Here is an 18,636-nt window from a genome sequence, read left to right on the forward strand (position 1 = left end):
CTTCTACCACTGTGTGGTGGGGAGTGTCCTCTGCACTTGTATCACCATGTGGCATGGCAGCTGTACTGCAGCTGAGAGGAAGGCTCTGCAGAGGGTGGTGAAGGCGACACAGAGGACTGTGAGGAGCATCCTTCCAAACACCACGGATCTCTACACCTCACGATGTAGAGGCAGAGCTCTCCGCATCATGAAAGACTTCACCCACTCCGCTCACAGTCTGTTTCAGCCCCTCCTTTCAGGCAGGCAGCTGAGGAGTATACAGAGCAAGACTACCAGTCCCAGGAACAGCTTCTTCCCTAAAGCTGTCAGACTCTTGCCGTGCTCCGTAGACTCCCCCCTTGAATCCTTGAATACTGTTCACCTCGGCTGACAGAGACTGAATTGATACTAAATATTCTCTTATTTCTAATTTATTCATAAATACCCGAGCCACAGCCTCGCCAGATAAAATCAAATGTATCATTTTAAATGGAGTCTGGCTGCCTACTCCCAGTTGTGGCACTGTGGCTTCATTAGTTTTAGATTTGTAGCAGGAAATGAATATCAGCTGCCCCTTTGTGGCTGTTCTGTCTGAACGTGTGTGCGTTTCTTTTACCTTCCGAGTCTTTAAATAGAAGATGCAAAGCAGGCGTACTTACAGGCGGTCCTGAAAAACAAAACAACAAACAAAAGTCATCGTTAATAGGAAGGTTAGATACATTCAGAGTTTGACAAACTCTCAAAAGAAGAACATTTTGTGACATTTACACAAGGGTGTAGGTTTGGCCTCAACATTGGTAGAGACGATATAACAGCATAACCAGCATGGACACTTTTTGCTCGGGTTAGGACATTAATAAGACCAAACGGGTTGGGTGAAAGGGGGTCAGGGCTACATTTCTCATGAATATGAACTTGATTGATATGCTAAATCAGGGGTTCTCATTACGTTGATCAAGATCTACATAGACATAGTTAATTATGATTATGTTGTGTGTATGCTGTGATGTGTGAGCAACATATGAGGTTATGCAGAACCCCTCTCTAAGCAGCTTCTTGCTCATAATTTTTAGTGCTGTCAAATTTATCGCGTTAACGGGCGGTAATTAATTTTTGTAATTAATCACGTTAAAATATTTGACACATTTAACGCATGCACGGAATTAACCGATCATGCATTGCCTCAAATAGATTATAATGACACCATTTTTGCTTACTGAGAGCTAAAACAGCAGTGAAGTGCGAGTGGACACAGGCGTTCGTTGGACCGCGCCTTTTATTGGCATAAGCTTTGGCAACTCGTTCACAAGAAACATATCTATTGTGGCGAGCGACGTGGGGAAGAAAGACAGGAGATGATCTTTTTCTTAACACCCTGTATTGAAGACAACACAGAGAAGATATATCATTTGCAGCCACCACTGACAGTCATGGTTGCCCAACTTCCCATCATGCATTTGGGTGGAACAGTTAAGTCGCTACAGTATCATTTAGTTAAAGCACAACAAAAATATTATTCCTATCTCTCCCAAAAAATAATGTTCACAAAACGGGCATTCCCAATCAAAATAGCTATGCAAAATAACCATAAAACTTACTCAGACATTGCCTTGGCTAGATCTCTAATTTAAAACTCGCTATTGACAGCTTGTGATGTATTTTAATCACAACTTACGAAGTTAAAGACACTGTGGAACAACGGCAGGGAGCACATGTGACGTCCCCCTCGGCGACGTCAACAATGGCGAGCTATTAGTTTATATTTTGATTGAAAATTTTTACAAATTTTATTAAAATGAAAACATTAAGAGGACTTCCTTCTTTGCCTTGAGGAACCTTGAGGTACAGATCGAAGTATGCGATGGAGCACCATCCTGTTGCAGAATTTGTCCCTTTTTATGGTTAGGAATGTAAGAGGCAGCTAAGATTTGTTGATATTTCAGAGTATTGATGTTGCCTTCCACCCTGCAGATCTCTCGCACACCCCCATACTGGATGTAACCCCAGACAATGATTTTGCCACCACCAAACTTCACTGTTTTGTGGCAAAAGGTGGATTTTTCAGATGAATCTTCCATTGAATTACACCACAGTCGCCGCAAATATTGCAGGAGACCTACTGGAGCCCGCATGGATCTGAGATTCACTCAGAAAACAGTGAAGTTTGGTGGTGGCAAAATCATGATCTGGGGTTACATCCAGTATGGGGGTGTACGAGAGATCTGCAGGGTGGAAGGCAACACTGAAATATCAACAAATCTTAGCTGCCTCTTACATTCCTAACCATAAATAGGGACAAATTCTGCAGCAGGATGGTGCTCCATCTCATACTTCAATCTGTACCTCAACGTTCATCAAGGCAAAGAAGATCAAGATCCTCCAGGACTGGCCAGCCCAGTCACCAGACATGAACAGGATGAAAGAGGAAGCATGGAAGACGAAACCCAAGAATGTTGATGAACTCTGGGAGGCATGCAAGACTGCTTTCTTTGATGTTCCTGATGACTTCATCAATAAATTTTATGAATCCTTGCCAGATCGCATGGATGAAGTCCTTCAAGCCCATGGAAGTCATACAAATTATTAAATTTGGATCTCACACCACCACTACTTAATTCGCTTATGTTATGTAACATTTTTGTACTCGAAGTACATCTTATGTTCAATTTTCACATGGATAAGTGACAAGACTTGTCAGGGATTGTATAATGCATTTAAGGTTACTTAAAGGTTGGTGGGGACAATTCAGCATCCTAAAAAAGTTGCAAGTGTTACAGTATGTCCCTAGCATCCCTATGCAAACATACGCCCTTCCTTTTTGAAGTCACCCTAACATCGCCGCTTTTTTTTTTTTTTTTTGTGGTGTCACACTTGTCTATTTTCCCTTCCCCTAATTAGCACACCTCTAACATAGCCGGGGGCTCCTTGTTAAAAAGCTGCCTGAAAAACAAAAAAGGGAATTTGTGATTCTTCCGTCCTTGAAGTGCTCTCCTTCGCGGCCAAGAAGCGAATGCAAATGGCTCTTGCAGCTGCGGCATTGATGGCCCGCTGCGTGTGAGCCTTTTACGGATCATTGAGTTACAGTGGACCACTTAGCTTATAATAAACATGCACCATGCTGCTTATTTCCTCACTGTGTGGAGTGGATGATTTCCAACTGGAAATTATGGCAAATCGGAGAAATAATGACATACAAATGGTCATTAAGCACCTAGAAAATGGATAGAGGGGTCTGCCTAACAATAACATTCCGAGTAGTTGAGATGCGTGTGGTTGCAATTACAGTAAAAATTAGGCACTTGACACATATATTTGGCTAAAGAATGAAAGCGGGAAGTCAGAAGTCGGCATCCAATTGGACGTCTAGCACTGTCAATGGCAGACAAACAGCTCCTACAGTTTTCAAATCACTGTTTTGATATTTCTACTTATTTTTTAGTGTGGTGTTTTGCCGTGCTGCTTCTGTCTGACAATGAATGACCTGAAATTTTTATTTATTTATATATCAACAGTCATGTCGCCCCATTTTTCTAAAATACGAATATTTAAATAAATTAGCCATGTTTGGCGTTGGTCTTTTTGTAGTCAGCCTGTTTATGCCTACGGGTAGGCGTAGAGAGACTTAAAACAACCAGAGGATATAAAATATAAGAAAAACAGGGCATGTTGTGGTAAAGGATAGCTTGTTGAAACAGGAGAATGTAATTGTCAGTAGCGTAAGGCAATGCACACAAGAAAAATGTATCGATAAAAAAGCTTTTAAAAAAACCTGTTTGGGTCCCTTTAAGAAAATTCCCCAACTAATAATGACATCACTCTTCTGCGATAACAGGGGGGAAAAAAAAAAAGGCTTTTTATTTTTCCCCTGTGTCACTGTCCACCCTGTCATGGGTTTGGGTCACTTTAAGAAAATCCCCCATTTATTAATGACATCACTCTTCTGCGATAACATGACAGAAAAAATAAAGATGAAAAGAAAAGGCTTCCTGTTTGTCCCCTGTGTCACTGTCCACCATGTCATGTTGTGTTTGGGTGCCTTTAGGAAAATTCCCCCAATTATTAATGACATCACTCTGCTGCTATAACATCACAGAAAAAAAAAAGAAAAGGCTTTCTGTTTGTCCCCTGTGTCACTGTCCACCCTATCATGTTTTGTTTGGGTTACTTTAAGAAAATTCCCCAATTACTAATGACATCACTCTTCTGCGATAACGTCACAGAAAAAAAAGAAAAGGCTTTCCATTTGTCCCCTGTGTCACTGTCCACCATGTCACGTTGTGTTTGGGTCCCTTTATGAAAATTCCAACTTTTAATGACATCTCTCTTCTGCGATAAAATCACAGAAAAAAAAGAAAAGGCTTTCCGTTTGTCTCCTGTGTCACTGTCCACCATGTCATCTTGTGTTTGGGTCCCTTTATGAAAATTCTCCAACTAATAATAACATAACTCTTCTGCGATAAAATCATAGAAAAAAAAAAAAAGGCTTTCTGTTTGTCCTTTGTGTCACTGTCCACCCTGTCATGTTGTGTTTGGGTCCCTTTAAGAAAATTCTCCAGTTATTAATGACATCACTCGTCTGCGATAACATCACATTAAAAAAAAAAAAAAAAATGCTTTCCGTTTGTCCCCTGTGTCACTGTCCACCCTATCATGTTGTGTTTGGGTTCCTTTAAGAAAATTCCCCAACTATTAATGACATTACTCTTCTGCGATAACATCACAGAAAAAAAAGAAAAGGCTTTCCGTTTGTCCCCTGTGTCACTGTCCACTATGTCATGTTGTGTTTGGGTCCCTTTATGAAAATTCCCCAACTATTAATGATATAACTCTTTTGCGATAAAATCATAGAAAAAAAAAAGGCTTTCTGTTTGTCCTCTGTGTCACTGTCCACCCTGTCATGTTGTGTTTGGGTCCCTTTAAGAAAATTCTCCAGTTATTAGTGACATCACTCTTCTGCGATAACATCACATAAAAAAAAAAAAAAAAAAAAATCATTTCCGTTTGTCCCCTGCGTCACTGTCCAACCTATCATGTTTTGTTTGGGTTCCTTTAAGAAAATTCCCAAACTATTAATGACATCACTCTTCTGCGATATCACAGAAAAAAAGGAAAAGGCTTTCTGTTGGTCCCCTGTGTCACTGTCCACCCTGTCATGTTGTGTTTGGGTCCCTTTAAGAAAATTCCCCAACTGTGGGTTTCCTCCGGGGACTCCGGTTTCCTCCCACATCCCAAAAACATGCATGGTAGGCTGATTGAACACTCTAAATTGTCCGTAGGTATGAGTATGTGCGTGAATGGTTGTATGTCTCCTTGTGCCCTGCAATTGGCTGGCAACCAGTTCAGGGTGTCCCCTGCCTACTGCCCCGAGTTAGCTGGGATAGGCTCCAGCACCTCCGCGACCCTCGTGAGGAAAAGCGGCATGGAAAATGAATGAATGAATGAATGTAAATGACATCACTCTTCTGTGATAACATCACAGGGAAAAAAAAAAAAAAGCTTCCTGTTTGTCCACCATGTCACTGTCCACCCTGTCATGTGTTTGGGTCCCTTTAAGAAAATTCCCCAATTATTAATGACATCACTTTTCTGCGATAACATCACCGAAATTCAACTGTAGTAAAAATAAAATTAAAAATTTATATTTTGCAGCTTTATGAAGTACGTGCAGTGTGGTTAATCATAACGTGTCCACTCTGTTAAAGCTATATATCAAAGAAATGAATTAAATTGAATGATTTAAAAAAGTTTATTTATAAAAATGTATTGATTTCTCTTAAGTATCATAGGTCATGTGAGCTATTATGCCAACTTTAGCACAAAAGGTCCCCTCTGTTAATGTCCACTCTGCTACCTTATTTTAAAAAAAAAATAGTTCAACTTGAGAAACTGTGCAAGTGATATTGCCTTCTGCTTTCAGGTGAGCATAACTTTTCAATTCTCCTCAAAACCAACCGGTCCCCTGGGCAAACCTAGCGTTCCTATGGCGACCCAAACTGCAACACTGAAACCACTAATTACACATCTATAAAGCTTTCTGGCCTCCAAAGATATACACACAACTTTTACATGATTGTAAAATACTGCAGGGATTGCCGATGTCCTCCCGAATCATTCCTTAAAAGGATCACGGATTGGGCACACAAACATACACATACCGGTTTCTCCATTGCGGCCTCTCCTTCCTCGCTTTCCCGGAGGTCCTGCAACAAAGCAGTGGGGGCACATTTTACTGACTTGTTTGATCGTCTTGGCATTTTTCGCAATTCTTAGGCTAGTTATTCACAACACATTCACCGTCATTGCCATAGACCTCAAAATCCACTTGAACTGGGATAGTTTCAGTGCCTACTTTACTATGGACAGCTCAGTTTTGGAGAAACCGCTTCGTCTATGACTGTCAACGGCAGCTATTGAGTTCATTAGGTTATCTAGATCATCAAGTAAATGTAAAATAATAACTAAAGATATGTTAAGTCAACATAAAATGCAGTTTTTTTAAAATGTTGATTTACGAGTTTATTCTGTTAAAACAAACAAAAAAAAAAAAATTTAAAAAATTGAACTGTGACCAATCATATTTCATTTTTCTTAGCAAAAGTTCAATGACCTCCTTACATACTCAAATAGAACCTGTCTGACAAAATAAAGCAAACCAATCATCTCAAACCCGTCAGCATGCCAACAACTCCTTCAACCGGACTAAAATTAAGTTTTGGACAGTGGCGGAACAAACGTGAACAGGACCCAGGTGCGATGAGCACCAACGAGACCCCTTGAGTGTATCGTGTGTATGCATGTGGCGGTATGATATTCTGACGGTATGATAACCTTAAGCCAAAACATCACAGTATTACAATTCCAGCTCAAAAATGTGTTACTTTGGGTTATCTGGGTTTTAATAAAAGTTTTTCATTAAACAGAATTATTTTTTTGCAAAACATGTTCGCAAATTGTAATATAAGTATAATGTGAATTTGTGAAGTTAAAATAACTTTACAAAAATAAATATCTTAAATAAAATTGAATTAAATGCAGTCCTTTGGGTGAGCTTAAACCCACAGCCACAGCTCAACATGATTACCATCAGGACTCTTTCTTAACACACAGTTGCCAGAGAAAAAAACACCACGTTTTACCACCGGTAGACACACTAAACACGCTGGAGTCAACTCTCGTAGCTGGTGGGAAACATTTATAACCTTGTTAAAGGTACCTAACCCCACAAGTTTCACATGTCGATTCACCGAACCCATCGGAATTAGATATCAAAGCATTTTAATTCAAATGCAAAACCGCTATTTCTAAGCTAGCAAGCTAATAATTTAGCAATTCCCATTCAAAATTCTTCTCATTTGGACAGCATGTTTTATAAACAGGTCAAAATTTGAGACCACACTGCCCATTGGTCTGTCAATTAGTGTCATTTTTTGCAGCCCTTTTAGTTTTCGTCTTAGTTTTTTTCAACGTTAATACTTTTTATTCTTAGTCATATTGTAGTCATTTCAAAATGTGTTTTCATCTCGTTTTTCTTGATGAAAGACTAATTTCATCATCAAACCCAATATTTTTGTCTCAAATTCAAAAGGTCAAAATAAATAAAAAACAAAATAGTTACCAACTGTTTTGAATGAACATACGACAGACTAGCATCTACAAGCATCTACAAATCTATCACGTGACAATACACACTCAGTAGGAAAACAGTACATTATTTTCAATTAATTATACACACCCGGACGCCACAAACCGCATGTGACAAAAAGTTGTAAGTTTAAGTAGACGCTCACCGTTAGCAACAGCCTAGTTCTAATGCTATGCTAGTGCTACGAGTTACATTTAGTGTGTGATCACTCGGCACAGACCCTTAAAGGCTAAAACAACATTACATATAAGACAAATCTTACAGCCTGTCTCAAAACAAGCAATGGGGAGACTAGAGAAGACACTCGCAGGTGAGTTGGGAGGGGGGCGCAGCATGTCTCATGAGTGACACAACCAGACAATGCGACGTGGAAGCTAACTACACATGGAATGACACACATTGTGGACATAAACTAGGGCGCATTTTCGTCTCATTTTTGTCTCATCAGACAAAAACCGGCATTCGTGTCGTTATGTTTTCGTCTCCCAAGACAACTTTTTAGCTTGTTACCGTCTCGTCATAGTCAATAAAAAATTATTTCGGCGACAAAATATTCACGTTATAATCATCTTGGACAAAAACACTGCTGTCAATCTTCCACTGAGCAAACCAGTCCAAAACCTGGTCTAAAAGGCCACTTTGCCGAGATTTAATCAGCGTATGAAAACAGGCTTGCAGACTTGCTCACCAAACCCCTGGGGTTCGATCGAACCCAAGTTAAGAACCACTGGGTTTTAAACTGTCTGTGCGGAATCAGTTGGAACAAAAACCAGGACCCACTGCGGCACCTCGAGGACCAGTTCGCCCGGCCCTGCCGTAGCATGACCTTCAAAGGCTATTGCGTTGCTAACAGCAGGCTGGAATATCTATTCCTTGGTGTGACTAAACAAAGCTTCAAACGCAAAGTGTCAGAACTGAGAATTTGTTAATCCATAGACTGTTGTTTTTCCCATTTGCCATTTCCCCAATAACACGAGCAGTCTGCTGGAGAAATAAGACAATTACACGCTTTGCTGACTTTTATGTGCTGCGGACCTGCCTGCCTTGTATTTGTATGGGGTCGGATTTACTCTCAGGCAACAAGAAGCTAGAGCGTCCCTACAAAATAAGCCGAGGTGCTCACCCGTGTACCGAAGTCAGGTATGGAAACTAGCTTTGTTCCTAAAGCAGTCAAAGTCTGAGGCTGTCACTTTCAGAAAAGCTGCAAATGAAAAAGTTCAGCACTTGCTCAGAGAAAGACGCAGGAACCCGAGGGTGCACTTTGCAGCTGCTTTCCACTCCACATGAAATGGAACTGTCAAAATCACGCAGAGTGGAAGTCGATGTAACTAAACTAGAAGAAAATTGTCGCCATCTGTTTCTGAATCCCATGAAAAAAAGCAACAAAATTGCAGTATACAACACACAGTTGACGGATTTGCGTTCGTATTTCTCTAGAGTTGTTGAAAGAGTCGATTTTTTCCATTCTAAATTCACAGGAAGAGCAAGCATACGGGGTTGATTCGTATGACCCGACTCGACCTCGGCTTCTCTCGCGTCTCCTTAGCATTTCATCGCGTTGACAACAGAAGCCGGGCTGATTTATGTCCCTCCAGAGGTCTTGCTGGGGTGTAAAACGCAAGCTTATGTTGCCTCTCCTTCGACGACGCTCGCTCTTCAATTTGAGCTCGGCGTTTGGCTGCGCTTCAGTCTCCAGTTCGTCTCTTTTGGCCGCCGTTCAGGATAATGACAGCCGCTGCCAACCGAGGGTCTGTGTGCGTTTGAAAGTGCGTGACCGCAGGTAGACTCACACTCGGGTCGTTCTCACCAAACTCTTTTTAAAGAAACAGAAGGACTTTGGCGCTGTTGGCAGCCACGGTCTTTGAAACGACACCGGAAACCGCTTGGAGGACGATGATACGACGCGCTCGCGAGAAAACCTTTGCCAGACTAAATAAGTGATCTTTTTCAGATACCGTCACATATTTCAAGACTGAAATATGAGAATGCTGCAAAGTGTACCAGCGTGGGCCTCCAGTGTACGCCAAGCAAAACTTCTAGAATATTACCCAAATGAAAGATTAACCAGTTAAAACAGCTTTTCAGATTTTGTGACAAGAGCATCCAGGCAACATTCCTGTCATTTGTTCGTTTCGTTCCAAAGTTCAAATCCCTCGGGAGGAAAAACATACGGATCCGATGAAAACCAAGACATTTAATGAAGTGGATGGCAACGTACTTGTTTGATTGACTGCGATGGCAGAGCTCTGTGCGCCGTACGGCTCAACCTTTGGCATAAGGCTTGAACGATCAGTCAAAATGGCTGCCGATATATGAAATATCTCGCAGTCAAAGAGCTAAGATATACAGTACCCATATTGAAACAACGCTTGCACAATAAGCTATGGGAAATGGTACTTTTGCTACCATGCTAATCGATAATCCTAGATACATTGGGGCAAATTAGTATTTAGTCAACCAGCAATTGTGCAAGTTCTCCTACTTGAAAAGATTAGAGAGGCCTGTAATTGTCAACATGGGTAAACCTCAACCATGAGAGACAGACTGGGGGAAAAAAAACAACAGAAAATCACGTAAATTCTTTAAAAATCAAACATTTCCAAATTAGAGTGGAAAATAAGTATTTGGTCACCTATAAACAAGCAAGATTTCTGGCTGTCAAAGAGGTCTAACTTCTTTTAACGAGGTCTAACGAGGGTCCACTCGTTACCTGTATTAATGGCACCTGTTTTAACTCATCGGTATAAAAGACACCTGTCCACAACCTCAGTCAGTCAAACTCCACTATGGCCAAGACCAAAGAGCTGTCGAAGGAAACCAGAGAAAAAATGGATGATCCAGAAGAGGACTGGGAGAATGTGTTATGGTCAGATGAAACTAGAGATGTCCTGATCCAATATTTGGATTAGATCGGACGCCGATATGGGCAAAAAAATGCGCATCGGTATCGGATCGGCCGACACGGAAAAATTCCGATCCAGACTTCCGAACCAGTTTTTTTTTTTTTTTTTTTTAAAAGTCCGGTCCGGGTTTTCCAGCGCAGCGATTTACATAATCCATTCCAGTTTTTACTTCGGTTTCCCTAAAATCCGGTCAGCATTTTACGGCATACCTTCAACACACTACATTACCGTCTCCCAATTTACCGAGAGACTTTATCGGTAAAAATGTCAGCCGTGTGGGATCATTTCACCTTAAAGGACGACAAAGACGAAGAGGCAGGGTGCAACATATGCCGCAATAAAGTCAAGCGTGGTGGTAAAGCTGTATGAAGTTTTAATACAACCAACCTAATCAAGCATTTAGCGAAATATCACCACAAACAATATAAGAAGTATGTTAAAAAAACCGAAGACTAAAAGAAAGGTCCTACGCAACTAACATTGGCAGAAACTTTTGCTATGCGTGACAAACTGGCACTCGACTGTCCCAAAGCCCAGGGAATAACAAGAGTCATTGCCGAAGAATTCATTCTGGATGACGAGCCATTACCTCTCGTGAGTAAAGACGCACCATCCAACACTTTGAACCACGGTACAACATGCCCAGCCGTCATTACATCCTTGAGCGATTCCGCCGTGGAAGATTCGAGAACGATTCACAAACATCCAAATTCCAATTCGTGAAATATGTCGAGTAAAGTGGAAATAATACACAGCGCGGTCTTCGGGACGCAATGAGAAACGGACCGCATTGCGTCCCGAGAGTAAACATCATGCTTGTCATAGACCTGGGTAATGCCATTGCTCAACTCACGTTTTTAGCTCAACTCATGCCGCTGGATAAAAAACACAAGAACACTTGCCTGATGCTGACAGCCGCTACAAACTACGTCAACATCGTTTTTTGAGTGAAAACCTCCTTCCATCAGCAAGGGCATTGAAGATGAGATGTGGCTGGGTCTTTCAGCATGACAATGATCCCAAACACACAGCCAGGGCAACAAAGGAGTGGCTTCGTATGAAGCATTTCAAGGTCCTGGAGTGGCCTAGCCAGTCTCCAGATCTCAACCCCATAGAAAATCTGTGGAGGGAGTTGAAAGTCCGTGTTGGCCAACGACAGCCCCAAAACATCACAGCTCTAGAGCCCACCTCTGGTTTGATTTGATTTTCAGCTGAAAAACATCGTGAGTTACGACTTTGGAAAACTAGCGCTAGCTGCTAGAAGGGGGAGTAAAATCAGATAAGACCGTCCACAGAAACCCTTTGTATTATGGTCAAAGAAACACAAGTGCAGGGCAAGAACAAAGATGAATACAGTCTAACAAATGAATATACAGTAGTATCACAGCAGTTATGTGTTTTATAAGCCTGAATAAAATATTCTTTCACTCATCCAATCCGAGTACCCGCTTCCTGGCACCTTCAAAAAGACTGAACATTTCAGAACATGTCCAAAGTGGTCACTCTGGATGCTGCTGGAATGCCAGCCTGGGCCCAGTTTTCTCTCTCCGTTTGACTCTTCTCAAGCTTTTCTTTAGATTATCAAAGTTAGTGTTCTCTGAGTCAGATTTACAACAACATGGACGCGCGACATTTGGCTATGAGGTCAAACACCAACAGTTAAAGTCTTTCCGAATGTGTGGTAAATTTGCAACAAAAAACAGTTCCGCGCTGTGGTGAAGCGAGCTCAGCCAGACTCGCTGGACAAACATGCGTTCGCGCGCTCCGAGCAGGGCACTCGAAGCTTCCCTCCAAAATATTTCTTCAGCATTACCGCGCGCCTGTTGCCAAAAATAGCAAGCTTGGGGTTCTGGCGCAAAACCTCACGAGCATCAATCAGGGTTGACGAGCCTTGGAAGTGCTGTATTCGCCTTTGGGTTTTTGCAGGGCAAAAATGGCCCATTGGTAGCATCACCAGAAGCTCATTTTTTTTTCAACAAGGGGGAGAGTAAATGATAGTATTGCTGTGTCAGCACCTCACACCGCTATTTTTCGACTAATTTTTTCTCTCTCGCTGTACTACAAATCCAGACTGACCTGAGTGTAAATGCACGAGCGTGAATTTCACACCTCAAGGGACATAGTTTACTTGCTACTAACCCTCCGATTTGGTCTCGGCTGAGAGAACGGGAGATTTGTTAGCAACTCTTTGTTTAACGGCGGCAGACGTTTTACGACGTCTCCGCAGCTCAAGGGCCTTCCTGAGTGACACGCTCATTTCTCGCATAGCTATAACAAAACGCGCCAAGAATTTCAGGAGGATTAAGTCAAGACAGACTTTGACATCTCCCATTATGTCCTGCAACACGCTCACATGGCTTGATTCAACACTGGCAACCTTCGAGCATCCAGGTAAAAGCTGCACAGTCGGGGTTTTTGGGTGGATTTTTGCGGAATGGTCTGGCAAAGGGAAGGACCATTCTTCATCCGGGATCATAATTGCGGCGCATGACAATGAATAAATCTCGGAGGGAATAAATTGCAAATTTGTTGCTTGCATACAACAGCGAAGACTGCTGTTGCCTGGAAACTGATTCCAAGTACCATAAAATTTGGACTATAATCCGCTACTTTTTCCCCCCTCATTTTGAATCCTGCGGCTTATAGTCCAGTGCGGCTTATTTGTTGATTTATTTGGCCGTCACAATTATCGCGTTAACAGGCGGTAATTAATTTTTTCAATTAATTACGTCAAAATATTTGACGCAATTAACGCACAAATGCCCCGCTCACACAGATTAAAATGACAGCAAAGTGAAATGTGTACTTGTTGTGTTTTTCGGATTTTTACCGCCCTCTGCTGGCGCCTGGGTGTGACTGATTTTATAGGCTTCAGCACCCATGAGCATTGTGTAAGTAATTATTGACTTCAACAATGGCGGGCTACTAGTTTTTTATTGAAAATTTTCCAAATTTTATTAAACCGATAACAAGAGGGGTTTTGATATAAAATTTCTATAACTTGTACTAACATTTATCTTTTAAGTCTACAAGTCTTTCTATCCATGGATCGCTTTAACAGAATGTTAATAATGGTAATGCCATCTTGATTTATTGTTATAATAAACAAATACAGTACTTATGTACCGTATGTTGAATGTATTTATCCATCTTGTGTCTTATCTTTCCATTCCAACCGTAATTTACAGAAAAATATGGCATATTTGATCGTTTGAATTGCGATTAATTGCAATTAATTACAATTAATTAATTTTTAAGTTGTAATTAACTCGATTACAAATTTTAATCATTTGACACCCCTAGTTAATAGGTAACACTTTATTAGACAGCGGCGTCATAAGACTGCCATAAGACCAAATACCATAACTAGCAATTAACGAAACAACTGGAACAGTAACTGAAGAAATAATTAGCACAGAACATGAATTTTGATTGTTACGCACATCTGCAACTGCAATGCATGCTAGGAGGCAAGTTGGACGACAACAGTGTCGACAGCAGGTGGCAGCAGAGGTTGACTGTCTCTCCCAAGGGCACAGTGATGACCAAATGGAGCTTCTTCAGCAATGCTTCATAGTGGTTCATTGGGTCTTATGACAGTCTTATGGCGCTGATGTCAAATTAAGTGTTACCAAATACCATAAATAGCAATGAATGAAAAACTGGAACAGTAACTGAAGAAATAATTAGCACAGAACATTGTGATTGTTATGTACATTTGTAGTGCTGCAATGCATTATAGGAGGCATGTTGGACGACAACAGTGTCCACAGCAAGTGGCAGCAGCGGTTGATTGTCTCCCCCAAGGGCACAGTGATGGCCAAATTAAGCTTCTTTAGCAATGCTTCATTGGGTCGTATGACAGTCTTATGGTGACGATGTCAAAGTGTTACCAAATACGATAACTAGCAATTAATGAAACAACTGAAACACTAACTGAAGAATTCGCACGGAACATGATTTTGATTATTATTTACATCTGCAACCGCAATGCATGCTAGGAGGCATGTTGGATGACAACAGTGTCGACAGCAGGTGGCAGCAGAGGTTGACAGTCTCCCCCAAGGGCATAGTGATGGCCAAATTAAGCTTCTTTAGCAATGCTTCATTGGATCTTATGACAGTCTTATGGTGCCGCTGTCAAAGTGTTGCCAAATACCATAACTAGCAATGAATGAAACAACTAGAACAGTAACTGAAGAAATAATTAGCACAGAACATTAATTGTGATTGTTATTTACATCTGTAACGCTGCAATGCATGCTAGAAGGCATGTTGGACGACAACAGTGTCGACAGCAGGTGGCAGCAGTGGTTGACTGTCTCACCCAAGGGCGCAGTGATGGCCAAATGAAGCTTCTTTAGCAATGCTTTATGGTGGTTCATTGGGTCTTATGACAGTCTTATGGCGCCGCTGTCAAATAAAGTGTTACCAAATACCATAACTAGCAATGAATGAAACAAATGGAACAGTAACTGAAAAAATAATTAGCACAGAACATTAATTGTGATTGTTATTTGCATCTGTAACAGCAATGCATGCTAGGAGGCATATTGGATGACAACAGTGTCGACAGCAAGTGGCAGCAAAGGTTGACTGTCTCCCCCAAGGGTGCAGTGATGGCCAAATTAATCGTCTTTACCAGTGCTTCATGGTGGTTCATTTGGTCTTATGGCACCACTGTCAAATTAAGTGTTACGAAATACCATAACTAGCAATTAATGAAACAACTGAAACAGTAACTGAAGAATTAGCACGGAACATGAATTTTGATTGTTATTTATATCTGAAACTGCAATGCATGCTAAGAGGCATGTTGGACGACAACAGTGTCGACAGCAGGTGGCAGCAGTGGTTGACTGTCTCACCCAAGGGTGCAGTGATGGCCAAATGAAGCTCCTTTAGCAATGCTTCATGGTGGTTCATTTGGTCTTATGACAGTCTTAGGATGGTTATGGTTATTATCTTTTAGTCCAGTGTGGCTTATGTATGAAAAAATGCTGTTTGTGTGTCAAATTTGGTGGGTGGTGGCTTATAATCAGAAAATTACGGTAATCAAGGACTAGGAACACATTTTCTGGTAAATCATCGTACATTTAAAAACACTTCTGCAGATTTTCGAGACCTAAATCAGTCGTACTCTACTAGTCGGTAACAGAGCAGGGAGACCAAGCTCTGGAATTTGTCTCCAGCGACTCTGGACTGGCTTCGAGGTCACCGGTTAAGCACTTCGTTGACAGAAATAGAAGTCCCCTTGAACTTGTGACCCATTGAAACGCAAAGCCTTTCCAGGACAGATGTCGTCTCTCTCCGAGTTATTCTTTAAACTTAAAGCACTTTTTACGTAAAATGCAATTAAGGCCACCAAGTTCAAGCACAGTCGCAATTCATCCCCACTTCCTGGATAAATATGAGGATTATATCCTTCTCTACAAATACTAATGATTCTGTTTAATCTCCTCCTGCACAAAGAAAGCAAGCCACTGAGCCCGTTTTATCCCGGTAGAATAGTATGCAGTTCCACTTCAGCTCAGTTCAATTGCCTTAGAGAATGGTGTCTCTACAACCCCGATGCTGATAAACATTTTCTGTTTGTGAGGTTGCATATAGCTATTATTTTTCTTCGAAGACATCAAAAGATTGCTGCGAGGCGTTCAGGGATCGTGGGCAAACTCCCTCTAGAGTTTAGCGTCGAGTCTGGAGCCTTTCTGAGAGAGAGTTTTCATCACCTTGAGAGATGGCAAAAGTGCTGACATACTTCTTGAGAACCTTGCCAGGCAATAGAAGCAAGGTGAGAGGGGGAGGGGGCGTTAACGAACCCATTGATTGGCCGCGTTGTCCGGTCAGCTCTATCATAGCAAAGGCTTCAGAATGAATAACACGTGCGTGCCATCACAATGTTACTCTTGGATAATCGCAGCAGTAACTATTCAGTGCGTATTAAAAATAAAAGACGCATAATAAGTTTGGCTTGGCATGACATTTCAATGAACATTTTCCTTTTGATTGTTATATCTTGGAATACAGTACATGCGTATCACGCGGTTACAAATACACCAGACGAGCTAATGTTATGACAGAAGGGCAGTCTAGAGCCAAGAAAACAGACAAAAGTTTTAGGACACCTGCCTATTACAACAGCTTTGTAATGTCTGGAAACATATGACAATGTGGTAGATTTTCGCAACAGCAGTCAAAAATAGTGACATTCTTCCGACCCCTCACGCACTGAGATTTAGTTTTGCCCACCCCGGACATGTGTGTCCCTCTGTTTTACGCATTTGTAACCCGTGCACACAGGTCCGTTGCATAGGAAACCTCCTTCCCGATGTCTTCCAGAGGGCGCACTGGCAGGTAGAGCTGCTAGCCTGAGCTTTTGGCCTAGCAGCTAGCACGCTCTCCTCACCTGTACAAAGGGCAAGGATTACATCGTGTGGCGTAGTTCCGTAAGGACTGGTTACGCATTGACAGTGGTAATACTGATGAGATGTTTGGGAAAAGAATGAAAACGGAGGTAGGATACCACTAAAGCACCAGTCCCACCCAGGGCCGGCCCAGCCTATACGCAGACAATGCAGCTGCTTAGGGCCCCTGACCACTAGGGGGGCCCCAATCTGGCAACTGTTTAATTTATATTCTATTTTGTTTACTACAGTTTGCTTAATCTGACTTTTGTGAGTTTTGATACTTGATTACAAGCTTAAAAAAAAAAAGTTCTTCCTTAACTTCTTTCTTTCCTCTTTTAGAAAAAGGTTTGGCACTGTCTACTGTAAGTACTGACAATCATTTGGGGTGAGAAGTTTCAAGTATGCAGTGCAACAAAATCTGATTAATATACAAAATATGGACGTATGGGTTGGATTGCATGTATGGGTTTCACGGTACACGGTGACGAAATGGTGAGCCAAAAATATGGGCCCCTTTGCATTATTTTGCTTAGTGCCCCCAAATGGCCTGGGCCGGCCCTGGTCCCATCACAGTTAAATGTTGAATGAACGACAACTTTCTGCTGTGCCGTGTCTTAGCTAGAGTGCAAATTGGCCAGTCAACAAGATCCACTACTCACGATATTAGTTAAGCCGGCAGTACACTACATGTTTTTAAAAATAACAGTACATTTTGACAAGGATTATTTGTTCTCTTAATCATCATCGGCAGTCACTCTAAGAGAATATGATACCATCCCCTTTGTCCAGGTCAAGAGCGCGCTGACCCCCTGCATGTTGAGATTTGGTTTTGACCACCATGGACTAGTGCAGGGGTGGGCAAATCGGTCCTCAAGGGCCGTAGTGGGTCCTGGTCTTTGCTCCAACTGATCCAGCAAGGACAGTTTAACCAATGAGGTTTCTGCTGAAACAAGAAGCACCTGACAGCGATCAACTGATTGCACTTGCAAGACACTAGATAAAAAGGTAAAAAGGTTTCCTCTTGATGGGTTGGAACGGAAACCCGCACCCAACCTTGGACTACTGTGTCTCTGTGTTTTATGCATTAGTAACACGTGCATGCAGGTCCGTTGCATCGGAAACCTTCCCCCTGATGCTTTCTAAAGGGTGCAGTGGCAGGTAGACTGAGGTAGGATCCTGCTAGAGCTCCAGTTCCACCACAGTCAAATGTAGTAAGGAACCCCTTTCTGCTGTTCTGGGTCTTAGCTATATTGCATACTAATCAGTCAGCTAAATTCACTACATTAGTTATGCCTGCAGCACACTACACGTTTTTAAAAATCTTTGCCGATTTCAAATTCGGCTACGCAGGTAACAGAGTACATTTTCACTAGGATTATTTGTACTCTTAATCATCATCACCAGTCACTCGGCGTGTTGTGCCGTTTGGGGGGCTGCGGCGACGGCTCGTGGGCTGGGTGGGCGGATTGTTTGTGGGGGTGGGGGTGGGCTTGGTGGTACGTCCCCCTTTCCCCATCTCTGAAGGCCGGTTGATGGGAGTGAGGGTGGCTCGAGGGACTACCCTAGATCCCGGGGGAAGGGGTTCACGATGGCTCCTTTGCTGGGCTGCGGGAGGAGGGATGGATGCGCTGCCACCCCCCCCAAGGGGCCTTCCCTCCCTGGGCTGGTTGGGTGGGGGCCGTGGCCCATGGTTGGTGTTTCCGCT

General features: G+C 42.1%; 1 protein-coding gene across 1 annotated transcript in view; it reads right to left on the minus strand.

Moving 5' to 3' along the window:
- The window catches only part of LOC130927928 (collagen alpha-1(XXV) chain), a 198,349-nt gene that overhangs the window by 109,548 nt on the left and 70,165 nt on the right, over positions 1 to 18,636 (minus strand). Inside the window, exons 3-4 of the mRNA XM_057854067.1 lie at positions 6,135 to 6,179; positions 639 to 646 (exon numbers count right to left, since the gene is read on the minus strand). Coding sequence (XP_057710050.1) covers positions 639 to 646; positions 6,135 to 6,179 — 53 coding nt within the window. The remainder of the gene's footprint in view (positions 1 to 638; positions 647 to 6,134; positions 6,180 to 18,636) is intronic.

Source organism: Corythoichthys intestinalis, chromosome 13, assembly GCF_030265065.1.
Source record: "Corythoichthys intestinalis isolate RoL2023-P3 chromosome 13, ASM3026506v1, whole genome shotgun sequence".
In the NCBI taxonomy this organism is placed as follows: Eukaryota; Metazoa; Chordata; class Actinopteri; order Syngnathiformes; family Syngnathidae; genus Corythoichthys; species Corythoichthys intestinalis.